The sequence below is a fragment of the Amblyomma mixtum genome, chromosome 9, assembly GCF_055824585.1.
Source record: "Amblyomma mixtum isolate Tamu chromosome 9, ASM5582458v1, whole genome shotgun sequence".
NCBI classification, from domain to species: Eukaryota; Metazoa; Arthropoda; class Arachnida; order Ixodida; family Ixodidae; genus Amblyomma; species Amblyomma mixtum.
In genome coordinates this window covers 6,748,413-6,765,857 of record NC_143020.1, presented here as the reverse complement: position 1 = coordinate 6,765,857, position 17,445 = coordinate 6,748,413, and the positions used below count along the sequence as shown (strand labels likewise).

At 47.2% G+C, this 17,445-nt stretch overlaps 1 protein-coding gene and 1 pseudogene across 1 annotated transcript; one reads left to right on the top strand and one right to left on the bottom strand.

The window, feature by feature from the left end:
- Window positions 1-2,658, top strand: part of LOC149328186 (uncharacterized) — a 145,326-nt pseudogene extending 142,668 nt beyond the window's left edge.
- A 2,140-nt stretch (window positions 2,659-4,798) lies between these two features.
- Window positions 4,799-15,330, bottom strand: LOC149328185 (uncharacterized). Its single transcript, XM_089558922.1, has 3 exons — window positions 14,971-15,330; window positions 8,659-9,944; window positions 4,799-5,189 (listed from the first exon to the last, which is right to left on the bottom strand). The coding sequence occupies exons 1-3, from the start codon at window positions 15,328-15,330 to the stop codon at window positions 4,799-4,801; spliced, it is 2,037 nt and encodes a 678-aa protein (XP_089415048.1).
- Between the last annotated feature and the right edge of the window lie 2,115 nt (window positions 15,331-17,445).

The following is a 17,445-nucleotide window of genomic DNA, read 5'->3' as shown; positions in this document are numbered from 1 at the left end:
TGACCTGTGGCAACTAAGTTGCTAAGCATTTCTGCAGGTGATGTTGAAGTGAATATTGAAAAAAACAAAAAAAAACTAGGCGATCCTCGGTGAATCGTTTGGATGCGTTAGAAGCCAAACTCTCATTTCATCCGAGGCGGTACACTTAGGTTTGTTATATCCGAGATCAGCGCACCAAGTATGTTACATCCGAGGTCCACACACAAGAGTTCGTTATACCCGAGGTAAGAATGAAAGTTTATTATATCCGAGGTTGACATATGAAATTTTGTTGGGCCAGCCACCATATATACGGACAGACGGGGCTCGCCATTCAATTTGCACTGACATTTCTAATACTGACTAGTTAATAGCGTTAACCTGCTTTAGTCAGCAAGTTAAATAAAACGTTTAGCTCAAAATGAGGAGTCAGTTTCAGATTCGTCGACGCTCGCAATTAAAAATGAACTGCACATAAATACTCACTCATTATACCCTAATCGTGACCGCTAATCACAAATGGCATGCATTATTTGCAGTGGAAAACCTTCTCTGACTTGGTTGATCAACTAAGGGTAAGTAGTAGTCTTGCTATACATGCTATGCTACAAAGCAAACACATTTATTAATTGCTATCATACCCAGGAATTCCGGAGAAAATCATTTTTCAACGAGAAATAGTTTATGAGCGTAATTTTTTCATATACTGTAAGATTTTACTATGACAATCAAGATATATTCAACTCTCCCGTCGGCAGGCTAGCATTTTTTTGCTATTAATGTTTTTGATATCGACAGAAACCTTCCCCATTGTTGTTCTATGGCGATCCTAACTGCTCAATGCAAGCGGTGGAAAAACTATGAAAGATCTTGCTACAGACCGGAAGAACGGACTATTACGTTCAATATTTAGAAAACAGTACCTCACAATATTCCAATACTATGCAATTTTATCCAAGAATGTTGGACACGGATAAAGGGGGACCTTCAAGTTTCGACTGCTTCTTTTTATGAAAAACGTCCTGATACGGTGGTTCGTGAAGAAAATTCAGTTTATTCCACTAGCATGAAAAGCATTTATTACTGCTAATTAGCCTTTTGTACGGGCGACATGAAGGTGACACTTCCTTATGGTAGCTATAACTAATAAATTAATAAGATATTTGGCGCAATCTTAAGCAAATCCTAGATAACTTCTAGAAGAAAAATTTAACTATCCTTTTCGGGGTGATATCGAATGAAGTTGCAAATCCTAGATAACTTCTAGAAGGAAAAGAGAGAGAGAGAGAAAGTTTTTAATGAAATACACAGAATTTAGCCGGTGTTTAAAAATCGCTGGCACGCTACTCTGCGTAGGGAGGGGAATTTGGGAGATAAAGACAGAAGGAGAGGAGCGTGAAAGAGGTAAAAAAAAACGAGGATAAAATGCGGCCATGAAATGGGTACTAAGGATGCAACGGCGAATATTGATGTATCCTATGGAATGATGGAGTGCATAGTCCGAAAAATGCGCTGACGAAATTCACTGCATGAAGAATGCATGAAGGTAACGTGCAAGTAAATTTAAAGCTTATCGAGATGTCCAATGTCTTCTAAATAGGTAAATAGAAAGTTCATTGCAAGTCTCTGTTGCCTAAGGCAGGCTAAGGGACCTAAAACTTTGTCCATTGTTAGGGACACTGGGCAGAGCTTCTGCATGCAATGTAGAAAGAAAATATTTAACTATTCTTTTCGGGGTGGTATAGAATAAAGTTACAGTCTGCAAACAAGTCGCAAACACTGTTGTCGTTGCTAGCGATTGTGTAGCACTTCTTTTCTTCTATCGCTCCACTGTTTGTAGACTTCACTGCGTGTCGGAGAATGGAAGAGAGAAATACTTCTTTTTTTTCGCTGAGACAGTTGTCTGCATCAGTACCCGCGGAGAAATGCTGCCAACTAAACCTTGCGCTGCTTTTAAATAAAACGCAAGGTTAACGGACGTTATATGCGACACCCCAAGCGGCGCAGGCCGACTGCCAACTATCGGCTCTTCAGTGTCTTCTGGTAGGCAGCCGACTAAAGCGGCAAAACAAGCTCGGCAGCTGATTGGGCCGTGAACACATGCCAGGCTGCTCGGCTCAAGACTGGCATGAAAGGTCGGGCCAGCCTCCAGCTCTGACGTAAAGCCAGCCGCCCCTCAAAAGGCTTGTCATATGCAGATGGCCCGATGTAGAGCCTGCATGCACCGCCGTGCTACATTAACCACGGCAGCTATAAACACTGCGTTTTGGTATTATTAAAGACTGTTGGCGGTGCACTAAGTTCTTTTAGTGGTTTGATATGGGATGAAAAAAAAAAAGTCTTTCTGCCAGCGTTATTATATCCTGCATGCCTGGCATCCTACAATGTGAGCAACACCTAGAAATGGAATGTGCTTGTTCCTTCTTGGCTAGCTCCGCATACTGTTCATTAAATGACATACAGGCGTTTTTCTGCTCACACTGAACTTGGACGAAAACGTTGCAGAAACGTTGGTTCACGTGCAAGTTATCCGAAACCACTGTTCCAAAGCAAAGTACACTGGAAGCACCGATTCACGAAAACGAATAGTTGAGCCTCTCGCTGATAATCCTTTTTTTTCAGTGCATTTACCTCAGCATCATGCCGCTTCTGCCGTTCCTGGAATACTACCGCGCCTAATGGCTTTCAAGAGCTTGGAGTGGAAAAAAGTACGAAACTAGCTAGTAGAGTACGAAAGTGCAAAGAATATAAAAAGCAGTAAATCATAGAAAACTTCACTTGTCGCCTGATTTTTATTTTTAATTATGTTTCTAATTAATCTGGTGATGCACTGCAAATTAACATAAATTCTGTGGAGGCCGCCGCGGTGGCTCAGTGGTTATGATGCTCGGCTGCTGACCCGAAAGACGCGGGTTCGATCCCAGCCATGGCGGCCGAATTTCTTTGCAGGAGAAATTCTAGAGGTCCGTGTACTGTGCGATGTCAGTGCACGTTAAAGAACCCCAGGTGGTCGAAATTTCCGGAGCCCTTCACTACGGCGTCTCTCACAGCCTTAGACGCTTAGGGACGTTAAACCCCATAAACCAAACCATAAATTCTGTGGCACCCAACTGAAACATAGACACTCGCGACTCAGCATTCATTCATTCATTCATTCATTCATTCATTCATTCATTCATTCATTCATTCATTCATTCATTCATTCATTCATTCATTCATTCATTCATCAATGCTTTTGGACCATGGAGCAACGAAAGAATTGAGGAGAGGCTTTTACGTGACATTTTTTACGTCACTCCGAGCAGTCCTTGCGAAAGCGCGTGACTTCCGACACAGTTTCTGGCGTGCAGTTCACCTGAGTTTTCCTTCCTCCATGTTTTAGAAAAAGGTGACCTGAGCCTTAAGATGGAAGTGAGGTAAGGTTTAGATGAAGGCTTGGACGTCGCACAAGCAGGCGATCTTGCGTTTGGCGTCGCCACTGGATGCCATCCAGTCTTCGTATGTCCGAATGTGGAGGACAGAGCTGCAGCGGATGCGGAGGCTCACTGTGCCGGGCTAGTCCAGATGAGGTGCCGTAAATCGACGTTGCAGTCAGGAGGGCACTTGACAAAGTTATATTGCCATTACAAATAGTTCTGCTTACCCAAGAGAGATGGCACTCAGCGATTTTTCTCGCAATTGATAATTGTGCGGCTATGTTCGAGCGATGACATGACTTTTTTTTTCGCTGGGACGTCGAGTAAGGGCTGACGCTGTAAGCACGTTCTTGAGAGGCCCCAAAGGGAAGAGGACACCGGAAACTAGCGTGTACCATTCAGGAACCAGCGCCTCGAACCGTTACTTCTGTTGCTTTCGCGAAGGCTTGGACAGCGGAAGCGCGCAGAGCACCTCGCATAGATTTCTTCCTCCTCAACGATGATTGTCTGTTGGGCGCAACTTTTATTGCCTTGTGATGTTGAAAGAACCATGCAGGGACTTTGACAATGTGATTGCGGCAGGTTCCACAAAAGCAAACACCAAGGTTGGGTGCCAAAGGTTGCCCTATTATGACGGCCTACGACTGTTTCCCTGTGTTGTATCAGCAGAGCAGTTTCTCTCAGTGATTTAAAATATAGCAGTGTATCTCAAGTGCTACCTGCATTCATGAAGCTATACAATATGACGAGCAGTACCTGTGATTAAAAGAAAGCCTTGAAATCAAGCACGAATAATAGTTATTGCTGGATTATGGGTGAGCTTCATTGAGATGCTCCGACGCGCGTTGGCCTCAGCATGCGGAAGATCACAGAGTAGAATAATAACACATGGAGATTCCAGATATGAGAACTTTAATTTTACTTATTTAATTCCCCATAAGAAATCAGCCCTCTAAAACTTGCTCCTCAGAATTATAGTGGAATAAAATTACACGTTTCAGTTTCGTTAAATGATGCGTTATTTTCACGCTCGTAAATGGTCAAAACATGCATGGAGCGATATTCGATCACGTGATGGTTAGCAACGAAAGCAGGCAAGTTTTTCAAACAATCTCAGGCGGTGGAAGAGCTCGTGACGTGAAATAAATCTGTCTGGACAAACTTTCGTAGATATAACAAATTAGAGATGCCTCAAAGTATGAAAAGCTAAATTAGGCTAAGCAGCATACATGAACAGAAAAGAGCAATTAGATAATCATCCGATTTTAGAAATCCGCAATCCAGTGGCCACACATCTGCAAAGTAACCTAGTCTAACAGCCTCTGAAAACAAGACCAGAAATAAACGATAAACAAGGTGGGTACTGAAAAAGATCCAGCAATATAACTAGGCCGGTATGTCCTTCACAACCGCATATTCAGATCATTCTGTGAATTATTCGGCCTAGTAATGTTCATGCAGTCACCGTAATCAACCACGGGGCACTGAAACGCTGTGGCAAAGTCAGCGTTGCCCCTGACCAGTTCGTTCACTACGGCTCTAGCCTGCGAAGCGATGCTGCAACGGTAGTAGGCGAAGCGGGCGTAGAAGAACTGGGCTTCGGACATCCGGTAGAGGCTCCAGGCGTCCTGCACTGTGTACCAGCTGGCTCTTGCATCCGCTGGTGTGACGGCCTCACCACGGGCTGTGCCAGCAGCTCCGACAATGGCGGCGATTTGTAGCCCCATCTTCAGCTCCACCACACGGTGCATGTTGTCGAGGTACTCGGCGTGTGAGGCTCTCAGCACGCATTCCCTGCATGAAAGTATTGTTAAAAATAACATTAAAATAGGAATTACGAGACTGTTTTAATGCGAAAGCTTTAGACGGCTCACTTTCAATGCCATGTCTGCACGAAACGGCACCATGTGACGTCACGATGAAGATGACATCACATCTAAATAATACTAATTAGGTGACTCCAAGACTAATTGGTATGACCAGTGATGACATCCTACGAGTGTGTCGTCATGATAGATCACGCGAAAAGGACGTAATGTGACGTCACACTAGATCACGTGACAATGACGTAATGTAGCGACATACCTAAGGTCTCCTCGATTTGGCTGCACTTTCTGCACTAGTTCACAAAAGTGCCGTGCCAGTGCAGTGCCAGTTCTTGCAGCGCGAGTGTAGCCTGGCACTAGTGCTGTCGGTGCAGCGGCCAAATCGAGTGCAAAAGTGCAGAGGCGTTCGTCTGCTGCGGCCGTGTGTTGGCGTTTGTCGCGTGGTTTGACATATTCGCGGGATTGTCCTAGCTCTATTGAACACTGCGCATTTCTTCGAAGTGGCGCATCTCGTGGAGTGGCTCAAGAAATTGTTAATCCCAAAAGTGGTGAAGAATTTGATACCGTCATTTCCGTTGCATTGCGCAAAGTGGCGCAGGCCGGTCGATCGTCACCGATTCAACGGGTACTTTGAAGAGCAACAAACTTTGAATTCGAGAGGTTACTCAGACTTGCGCTCGAGACGACCTTTGACAGTTCATACACGTGATCTGGGCTGTCGTCGTTCTATCGGAATGTGACTGCCGCGATTACAGAAGGAAAGAGTTACCTGATAACTCGGACTATATCTAAAGAGTCAACAACTCGCTTTCACTGTCAGCGGCCGGTGACGGCGGAGTGACTATCGGAGACTAACTGGCAGGCGAAGGTGTGGGCTGACGGCGACCTCAATGCCAGTCGGCCAGTCGATCGCTGCTGCAAGCGGAGGAGTCATCACAAACATTGCGATCACCCACGTATTATAAAACATCTCACCATTTGCGACTTATGCAAATGCTCCATCGTGTTGCGAGTAATAATAATATTTACACACAAAATAGAGATGGTGTAAAACAACATGCGAGGCTGGGCAGAAAGATGAGAACCCATACGCACTGCGAAATGCCGGCCAGTCGCTTACGCACATACACAGACACGCACAGACACGCGTGCATGCACACACGCACGTGCGCGCACTGTTATTTCAGCTGTTTAGTGAGGGCACGGTGCAGATGCCGAGTCTAGCACGGGTATGCAGCCGTCTCAGCCATGGTCTCAACGCCACTCACTAAAACAAGCGTGGCCACGGAGCCGTCTGCTACGGAGCGCGCCAAGCACCTTGCACTGCTTGCACGAGAAGAGGACTCGCCGGAAGGCTAGTGCAAAAGTGCAGCAGAACTCTGGAGAACTCGTGCAGCACTACGTCAAATCGAGTGCCCAAGTGCAGGTGGCGCTAGCTGCACTGGAAAATCGAGGACGCGAGTGCAGCACCGCCTGAACTGGTGCAGAAAGTGCAGCCAAATCGAGGAGACCACTAGTCACGTGACGACATGAAATGTGACGTCATACCAGGTTCCGACTCACCCCGCTCGCCACCCCCTAATTCATGAAGGTCTAGATGAAATCCCAGCGATGATTCGCCGCGGCGGTGTCTTAGTGGTCAAGGCGCTCGTCTACCGAGCCGGAGTACCCGGGTTTGAACCCGACCACGGCGGCCGCGTTTCGATGGAGGAGGAACGCAAAAGCCGCCCATGTGCTGTGCTGTGTGTGTACGTTAATGATCCCCAGGTGGTCTAAATTATTCCGAACACCTCCACTACGGCACCTCTCCCTCTTTTTTCCTCCACTCCCACCTTCCTCCCTTTCCTTACGGCGCGGTTAAGGTGTCCATCGAGATGTATGAGACAGACACTGCGCATTTATAACTTGAAAAAGCGCAGAAAGCAGTACTTCAAAAAACTGCACAGAATGTTCACTAAATTGGAATCAGTGAAAAAGCATGGATTTGAGCTACGCAGAAGTGACGATGAACAGACAGTGCCGCGGGACGGAGCGTTCGCGATAGGCCAACTGCGAACAACGGAACAGACAACGAACGATTTTGCTCGGGGTCGGTACCCATCGGAACAGCGCTTAAGCGCTAAAAATTTCGTGGGAACAACTGTAGCTTGTTATGACGATAAAAGTGGTTGCTATTATGTAAAATGTCTTGAAATTATCGTCCCACCAAAGTTGAGCGAAAGCTCTAGTGCGGTAAACATATTCTAAAAACTGAAATTATCTTTTTGTTCACTGCTGTACGTTAAGCGCTACTAACACGTAGATGTTATATGGTAATAAGACAGGGAGCGTCGTGTTTTCTTGTTGCATTCTGGAAGAGGCTCTGACGAAACCGGACTAGCTTTATTATCACGGTGTGTATCACAGCCGTTGTGAGCGAACTGTGAGCTCTATAATAAGTGCGTCCCTGCATGTAATTACCCTTCGTAAGCGCATGTCTCGTGTGTAGCTGTGTGCCACGCAATACAACGGACAGTTTTCTGTTGTGCGCAGTGTCTGGTCCTTCGACCAAGGTGCAAAGCTGATCTGTTCGCGCCGCGGCTGTTTCGGAACCCACTCGCGGCAATATTTTATTTCTCCGCGTTGGCGAAGGTGGCACTCTTTCAAAGCCGCGTTTATTACCCGCAGTTTTCCGCATCACATGACTACCTTCAGAGCCTACATCACAAAACTGAATTTTCCAGTTTAGAAGGCCGATTGTGCTTTCTCAAAGGAACTTCGTACTATGGTCTGCACTGCCGAATTACAGGCGCGCAAAAACTAAAGGACATAAAGGAAGAACGGAGTCGTTTTACTGCCACAATTTGTAAGACGAAGTGTTTTTTGGTTTCACGAGGCATAAGCAACGGAGGCTATCTTAAGCGATTAAGGCTTAGCTGTTACCAAAGAAATGACAATCACGAGTCTCATGTGAAGCATGTACAATGATGAAAAGTGCTGGTCACTGGCCAAGGTCAATAAAGAAGAACATTTTGAAGTTTCGGGAGCACTACGGCTCCCTAGTTCACTATAATTGTTCACTGTAATTGTTACGATAGTGAACAAGGGAGCCGCAGTGCTCCCGAAACGTTAATAAAAATGGCATCTTTATTGATCATGGCCGATGACCAGTACTCCTGATCACCATGATACCTGACCAGACGGTAGGCCGTCACACCCTCGACTAAAGCATGTAGAATTTGCCAGAAGCGGTGCCCCAGAGGCGTCTGAAAATACGTTCGCAGCGAAGGCGCCTGCCTCCGACGCCACTTACTCTGTGACCATTCTCACGCCGCTAGCGTGCAAGGAATAGAGTAAACTTCATCTCGAACGTGATGGGAGCCGCAACAAAACCAGTCTGCTGCATGCAAGAACGCGTTCTTTCAGGAGCGATCGCTTCCTTTCCGTATTAACTTCACCTGTGAGATTGTAGAGCTGTCTTCGTTTCTCGTGACCAGTCCTTCCAGCTGACCAGTTTGAGCCACATCAGGGCGGCCATGCGACTCGCAATGACCGCAGCGTCGGCGAGCAGTGGGTCAGTGGTACCGGAACTCAGCCACCCGTAGCTCAGTGATGACACGTACAGACTGGTCTCATTCGCAAAGAACATGCGGTCCGCCGTTCTGCTGTCCGGGTTGTCTCGAAACCAGGGCACGCCCCGTCGAAATGTCTCCTTTTTCGCGTCGAACTCGAAGTTCAAAGCCAAGAACAAGTTCCGGAGGAAGCCCTGGGAGGTCAGGTGGGGCACGGCTGGCTCTCTGAAGACCAGGTCTCCAGGTAGCATGAGCGATACGTTGGCGACTACTGCCCGGAAGTGGTCAGTGTCGTTTCCGGCTGCCATCAGCCGCCGAAGTGGGTCATAGTCAATGAACCGTCGCCGTGTGGCTTCGAATATTTTGTGCAGCTGGCGGCCCTTAGCGGGAGTCGCGAGTGCAGCCACGTACGTTATGCGCCATAGGTGGTAGCTCCGGCGTACGTGTTTTTGACAGACGTCCTCGCTATACATATTAGGTGAACTTAGCGTGCTGCCCTGTGTAATGTAGCGCATGGTTTGCAGAGTGACGAGAAGCAACAGGTAAAACGACGCCAACGGCTGATGGTCTGCGTCTATCAGAAGCCGAATGTCCGCAAAGAGGCCCGCTTTAGCTATGGCAGAAATTATTTTCGCACGGTCGACATCTATAAGAAACTCCAGCAATATGGTCTTGAATTGGGACGCTTCAAGATGTCCGAAAGCATCTCTAATCTCCTTCAAAGACACGGATGATTGTTTTGGCGAGGCAGCCGGAAATTTCTGTTCCCACTTCGTAACGTCCTCATTGGTATAATTACTGCCAAAGTGGGAGTTAAGGATGGAGAGAGTGACACCGTAGCAGGAAGCATCGCAATTATGCTTGTAGTCACCGACTCGAGGTGTCCATCTAACGAACATGAGCCGTGGTGTTTTGCCTGCTGAGCTCAATACTTGGAAGATGAACGGCAGGCCGTACCGCTTATTCACCACAAGGCCCAAACGAAGTAAGCTTGCGCCACTTGTTCCCGTGGTGGTGTTGGTGATTTCTAGCACGGCCGCCGCAACATCCCGGACTCGCTGATGCTCCTGCCATATCTCTTTGATGCACGATGTGTAAAGGGTGCGAAGAGCGGCTGCAGCCTCACTGCCGTAGTCCTGGGTGCCCTTGATGATGTCAGAGGTGACATCCAACTGCAAAAAAAAAAATGGTTGGTCGGTTTATGGGGTTTCACGTCCCAAAGCGACAAATGCTATGAGAGACGCCGTAGTGGAGGGCTCCGGAAATTTCGACCACCTGGAGTTCTTTAACGTGCACTGACATCGCATAGTACATGGGCCTCTAGAATTTCTCCTCCAAAGAAAATCAACCACCGCGGCCGGGATCGAATCCGCGTCTTTCGGGTCAGCAGCCGAGCACCATAACCACTGAGGCACCGCGGACTGGGGTTCAATGTGGCTTGAAGCTAGTTATACGAGCGGAAGCTCTTTTAAGCATGGTCTCCACTGCACTGCCTGAAATCACATGTCAAGGGTCAACGTCAAAGGTCAAGGACAGGTACCCACTAGTCATAGCCACATGAGCACGTGGTCATACTACCATAGCTTGTGCCATTCCACCACGCAGTTCAGTTCCGTTTGACTCTGTGGGGCACTGAAGGTCATTGTCGATGTGGTGCCCACTGTCTCTAATGAAAGTTGAAGTCCAAGGTTAAGGGTAAAGGTCAACGTCGGTACCCATGGTCGTAGCCATACGATCACGTGGCATTTCTACCATGGCTTGTGCCATACCAAGACGCAGTTAAGTTCTGTTTCACCTTGGGAGACATTGAAGGTCATTGTCGATGCGGCGCCCACTGTCTTATATCAAAGGTCAATTCCAAGGTCAAGGGTGAAGGTTACGGTCCGGTACCCAAATGTCATAGTCATATGATCACGTGATTGTTTATTACCATAGCTTGGGCCATACGACCACGCACTTCGGTATGACCTTGTGAGGCACTGAAGGTCACTGTCTCATTCACATCGAAATCAGAACTTTGTACCACGAGGAGTAGGGTTCTTGCTCTAAAACCCAATAGTAGCATAGAGCTAAGCGCCTCATTAAAGATCTGTTAGGAAGCTTACAAACATACCCTGAAGGAACCGAAATCTCCCGAAACGCAGCCACTGAAGGACAGTCGCGTTACACCCTCCAGTCATTCACTCTAGTAAAGGACATCTAGTCGAAATCAAGAACAGAGTTGTCGATAGCCATCTTTTGTGTGTTTTTTGTAGGTAGCACAGTACTAACGATATGACAAGCTCGAGAAATGCTAAACCGAAGATAACCCTGCTGAAAAAAGTTCTATGATGCAATAACCTCATAGATCATTCATCATAGAATATCATACAATCTGTATGACATATCATACAATCTGAATGATATATCATAGAATTCGTATGATATATTATACAGATTGTATGATATGTCATACAGATAGTATGCTATTCTATGATGAATGATCTATGAGGTTATTGCATCATATAACTTTTTTTTTCAGCAGGGAATGTTATTGTCAAACACATTTCTTAAGTATAACAAGACGCGGCGTCTCGGCAATAGACCGTTTCATGCCACAGCTGTCATGCAGAGAGTCTCCTGTTCGTAGCTGCTGTTTAGTCCATTGGTGATGCAGGTTATGGTTGATTGATATTTAGCAGGATCTACGCTGGCCAGTTTTTCCGCGAAACTGTCCGGGGTAAAGGGTCTCACCGTCTTACTGCATGTCAAATGTGTAAACTTCTGCGTTCATTTGCTAGGCAATGAACATATTACCTGCATGGTTAGGAAAGTAGGCGCTAGTTGCGATTGGTCAACTCAGGTCATGTGACTGGGCGCCTAAACATTCCAGAAGTTTGCCTGATCATGGCAAATGACAGCAGCAGGCAACTCACTTTTTCCTTTTTAGTTGTTGAGAAACTGCCAAGTATGCCGTCGGCGGTACACAGAAACGAAAAATTGAAGGTGCACTGAAGAGGAATCTGAGCTCGTATTTTTACCGCTGGAACTCGATGTACACGTTCCGAGCGTTCTTGGTAGCTTCGAATTACTGCTCTGTGCGGCCGATTTCCCTAATTTAAATGGGATTAACGTCGGGCTCCCGCCATTTTTTTTTAATTCCCCGCAAACAACAGGAGGAGTCGACCAACCTTTCGCCCAGACCCGTGGCGGCTTGCCGCTCTGCCATCGGCGGAGTGATACGTAGTGATCGCGGAAGCGAACAGTCCACGCGTATTTTACTTCCGTGGGCCTAATTTGCAGCTATGTAGTCTCTGACCGGATCTATTTATTCACGGAAACCTAAAAGAAACAAAATAAAAGCGAAAGCAAAGTCGCCATGCGACTGCCTGAAATATACTCCATGCGTTGGTCGACTCCGCCCACTGTATGCGGGGAATTCTAAGAAAAAAGGCGGGAGCCGGACGTTTATCCGATTTAATTAGGGAAGTCGGCCGCACAGGGCATAAATCTGAGTTTCTAAGAATGCTCGGAACGTGCACATCGAGTTCGTGCGGCAAAAAGACGAGTTCAGATTCCTCTTTAGTGCACCTTTAAAATTCGGAAAACATCATTATCAGCCTAAATATACTCACTGCAAGGGAAAGGGCTGTCTCTTAACTCTCCACTTAAACTAACCTTGCGTGAGCTGCAGTCACATTCTCTCCGCAAACTTCTTAATCTCATCTACCCACCTAACTTTCTGCCGCCCCCTGCTACGCTTGCCTTCTATTTGAATCCGGTTCGTTACCCTTAGCGACCGTCGGTTATCTTGTGTTCGGATTACATGTTCTGTTCATGCCAATTTCATGTTTCACATGTTTTGATTTCGAGTAGGAATATCAATAACTCGTATTTCATTATCATTAACCTCGGCTCCCATCGTGCCTCTTAACTATACGCCTATCATTTGCCTTTTCATTGGCCGCTGAGGTCTGCTGAAATTAAGTTAAAGCTTTGTCCTTTGCCTCCCTGTCGCTCTTTCATAGGTGAGTTCCAGAAATATACAACTGTTATACACTTTCCTCTTCAGGGATAATCGTAAACTGCCGTTCATTACCTGAAAGTACCTCCCCAATGCACTCGATCCGATACCCATTCTTACTTTCCTGGTTATTTCATCTGCGGGATCCGGACCTGCGGTGACTACCTGTCCTATGTAGTGGATACAGGTATTCCCTCACCAATCCCAACGCTTCGCTGCCTGTGTTATATAAGTTGGGTTCATTTCAGGCACTGTTGAACATCAGTTTTCTTTATATTCCCGAATGAACCTGGTTAGATCCCGGCCGCGGTGGTTGAGTTTCAATGGAGGCGAAATTCTGGAGGCCCATGTACTGTGCGAAGTCAGTGCACGTTAAAAAATCCCGGGTGGTCAAAAAATGGCTGTGGCTTAGCTTTTAAGCCCGGTAATTGCGAAAGCAATATCCGTAGCTACACCATGGTTCAGCTGGTAGCGTAGATTGTGGTGGTGCTTGTGGTTAGACTTGTGGTGATGCATCGGTGATACAATCCAATCCAATCCAATCCAATATGCTAATGTGGTAGCTACCGGCCTCGCTACGCGACGGGCTGAAAGTGAAACTACTATTGCTTTCGCAATAATATCCGGAGCCCTTCACTACGGCGTCCCTCATAGTCTGAGTAGCTTTGGGACGTTAAACCCGCATCAACCAAACTAAACAAAACCACGTTTCTTTATATTAGATTTTGGACCTATTGTTCTGCTTTGCGTGTTTGGGTCTTTGATCATGCTTTGCAATTTGTCCCTTGCGGTACTTTACAAGGAAACATCAGCGAATCATCGATTTACAAGTTAATCCCCATTTACTTTTTCCAATCCAGATCATGCATACTTCGTGTAAACTCATGATGAAGAGTACCGGAGAGATCGTCACCTCACATCCTTCTTGATTAATATCTGATTTATTTTTCAGAGAAGAGCTATGGCGTCTGTGAAGCCGCTGTAGATATTTTTCACTACTTTTACGCATGCCTCTTCATTGCTCCGGCTCCGCAATTCCTGCATGATAGCTGTAATTGACTGAGTCAACTGCTTTCTCGTAATCAATGAGAGCTAAATATAGCGATTGGTTACATTCTGCGCAGCTCTCTGTGATTTATTTGGTAATGTGAATATGGGGTTTTGTGGGGTAGCCTTTGAGACAGGCAGCCTGGTTCTTTTGTTGTTCCGTTCGCGATTGCGTCAGTAAATACCTTGTAGGCAACGAAGAGTCCGAAATAGTCTATTGTGTAATAAAGGCATTTCCGGGCCCTTCAGGTTTTCAGAAATTAAGAAAATTGATATAGATTGCAGTCAGCAGGTAAATAAGATTCTATATTTTGCTACTGGGACCATTAAATAAAAGTTGCAGCTCTTTTTCGCCATCGTGCTCTTCGTAGAAAATCTCGAGGTGCAAAATTGTTAAAAATTTTCCTACCCGCACTAAGCAAGCAAACTTTCATTATTGAGCATGCACGTCGAAGTTATGCGAAACGGTACGGTTTTTTGAATGGTCAACAATTTCTCGGTAAATTTTTGAGCAACACGAATTTTTTGTTTTCTTCTTGTTGGTATACACCAAGGACATGGTTACGGCTCTCAAAATTCGAGAAGCTAAAGTTCTAGAGTGCCGACCAATTGCTGAAGCTGATATCGCTCACACCAGGCGCCTCTCCACAAGACTGCCTCGTGCGACCACGTGAGCATTGGGATATTTTTGATGGCGTGAAAATTCTCCAAAAAAGAGCGCATAGATGAGGTATTAAAATGGTTTGCAAATCAATAGCAGCTAGAATTATTGGCTGCACACTGGATTCAAAGCCATATTTTAAAATCGCCGCACCATAGCTCCCGCTGCGGTGGCTGAGTGGTTAGAGCGCTCGGCTACTCAGCCGGAGTACCTCGGTTCGAACCCGACCGCGGCGGCCGCGTTTCGATGGAGGCGGAACGCAAAAGGCGGCCGTGTGCTGTGCGATGTCAGTGCACGTTAAAGGTCCCCAGGTGGTCGAAGTTATTCCGGCGACCTCCACTACGGCACCTCTTTCTTCTTTCTCTCTCACCTTCCTTCCTTCTTATGACGCAGTTGGGTCTGCACCGAGATATGTGACAGATACTGCACCATTTGTTGTCCTTGAAAACGAATTTACTAATTTAGACTCCGTGCGCAAGCGACTCACCAGCAAGTCGCGTGCCACGTCACGCTGGACGAAGCCTTCCTCGAGGGCGTTCTTGCAGATGTACGCGAAGAAATCTGTGCACGGCTGCTGGTTGACGTCGATGGCGGCGAACAGCGTGGCCGCCTCGCTGGGGCAGCAGAACTTGGTCCCAGTGTCACTCGTGTTAACCCTCTTGGCAGCCCAGTGAACAGCGAGCCAGGCCAGCGCGGTGGTGGCGGTGGCCACAGCGGCCCCACATGCGCCGCTCAGGCAGACGCTTGCCGATCGTAACTCCTTACTTCGCAAGATGGAAGTCCGAGTCGTGGGGCGACCGGTGCCAGTTGGCGAAAGTAGGTCTTCTCTCGTCGGCCGAGCTTCCATCGTAGCTGTCTTCTTCTTCTTCTTCGTCTGGAAGGAGGCCTCAAGGAGCGCGTGCCGCTGTTAGGATCCAGCGCCCTCTAGTGGAAGTGTTGTTTGCTATAGACCAGATTTTTGAGCCTCTCCTGGGCGCGGCCATTTTGCACCGACTGGCGCGCCGCGGTGCGGGCGTTTCGTTGGGGACTGCGGGGCTGCGGCAGTTCCGCGGCCGCGCCTGCATATAGCCGCGCTTCGGGCGCTAAAAAAACACTGTCGAGCATACTTCCGCTGCGTGGCTGTGTTGCAGGAAGTATTTACGTTATCAAAGCGATAACATTGACGCGTTTTAATGACATTTAGTTTGGCATTCAAGTTAATTGTGCCGGCGCTTAGAACGCGCTCGTGCTTAATCGAATTCCGTCTTGGTGCTCCACCGCAAAGAAACTTTGTATTCAATATCAAGAATTAGGTGTGCGGCTAGTATGCAGTTCCAATTCCCATGCACTCTTATTCCTTCCTGCCGGCCATAAAGCCCCCCCCCCCCCCTTCCACAAACGGCTTTCTTGTCGCCGCGCCAGTTTATCAACAAATTACCGCTGTGAGCTCAACTGAGTCGCAGCGCCAACAGAAAACAAATTTTGTCATGGTTTATGCAACCTGGTGCATAAAAACGTACTTCCGCTTAATTTATAAAAGCTTGAATAGATATGAGCAGCTAATCCAGCTTTCACTAATTCTGAGGTCCGAAGTCGCGTTATTTTATTCAGGAGCTCTCGCCGCGTGTGAGAGCGTTGCGTAGGCGTTTGGCTAAGTGTGGAAAATGTAATGAAATCGCGCATATTTTCCTATGAATAATGTAGATACCGCACCGCTGCGGTGGCTCAGTGGTTACGGCTCTCTGCTCTGGCCCAAAAGACGCGGGTTCGATCCCGGCCGCGGCGGCCGAATTTCGAAGGAGGCGAAATTCTAGAGGCCCGTGTACTGTGCGATGTCAGTGCACGTTAAAGAACCCCAGGTGGTCGAAATTTCCGGACCCCTTCACTACGGCGTCCCTCATAGCCTGAGTCGCTTTGGGACGTAAAACCTTAATAAACCAAACCAAGCTAAGGTAGATACCAACAGCAGAAAGATACTATAGATAAACCTTTCCCCAGATACCTCAAACATGCGTGCGGAAAAAGCAGCTGAAATCGGTAGCGGTCGTGCTTACAATCCTCTGCATGAAATGTGTTTAATGGGAACAAGAGCAAGCTCAGCGCAAGGGTGCCGAACACGTACATGGTGATCGAAAACACGCGCTCCGTCGGGACAACCTTTAGTCTGCAGCTCGCCTATCCAGTTACTACTCCACTGAGTCAAATCAATAGATCTACATTCTGATGCATAAAATTATCATAGATGATATCGCACGTAAAAGGCGACGACAAACGACACGACAGCGCAGAAATCTGCTTAGAAGTGCCGGTTTCCAGTCCGTACACTACTTGGTCGACTACACTCGGATGTCACGTTAACGAGTAACTGCGCACAAGATAACCGCAGCACTGTCGGGAAGAGGGCAAATGTGAGTAGTGACGCACAGCACACACCCTCATACGTTAGCTGATGGAGCACAAAACGGCAGAAGCGAACACGTAAACATGCGTTCTATGCGCGGCGCCGGCGCGACCCGCAGTCCCTCGGGCCGCGCGCGCCGACAGATGGCGACTGGCGTCGAGAGTAGGCGCGCGTCCGCAGCCTGCGTGCGAGGGTAAAAAAAATCTGGTCTATACGGCTCGTGGTCCTGCGGGAGCTGCCCTTCTGTAATTTTCAGGGCCGGCTGAGAAAAAAAACAGCTTCTCTTAGCCCTCTGACTTCTCGCATGAAAGAAAGAACGACCTATTTCATTCAAAGTTTTTACAGCGTTTTTAGATAACTTCCGGTAACTTCTGCTCTCTGAATGGAACCGTCGGGCGTCCACATTAGTTGTGTGTTTTGAGATTCAAAATTTCAAGATTCCTCTAATGTCCAAGAAATTTATTTAAAACAGATTGTGGTAGTTCTGAAAAAATGGACGTTTGTAGTAACGGCGACGTTTACCGCGTTTACTTGAGGAGTCGCACGAGTGCCTTTCATTGCTGCCTGACTTCAAGCATATGA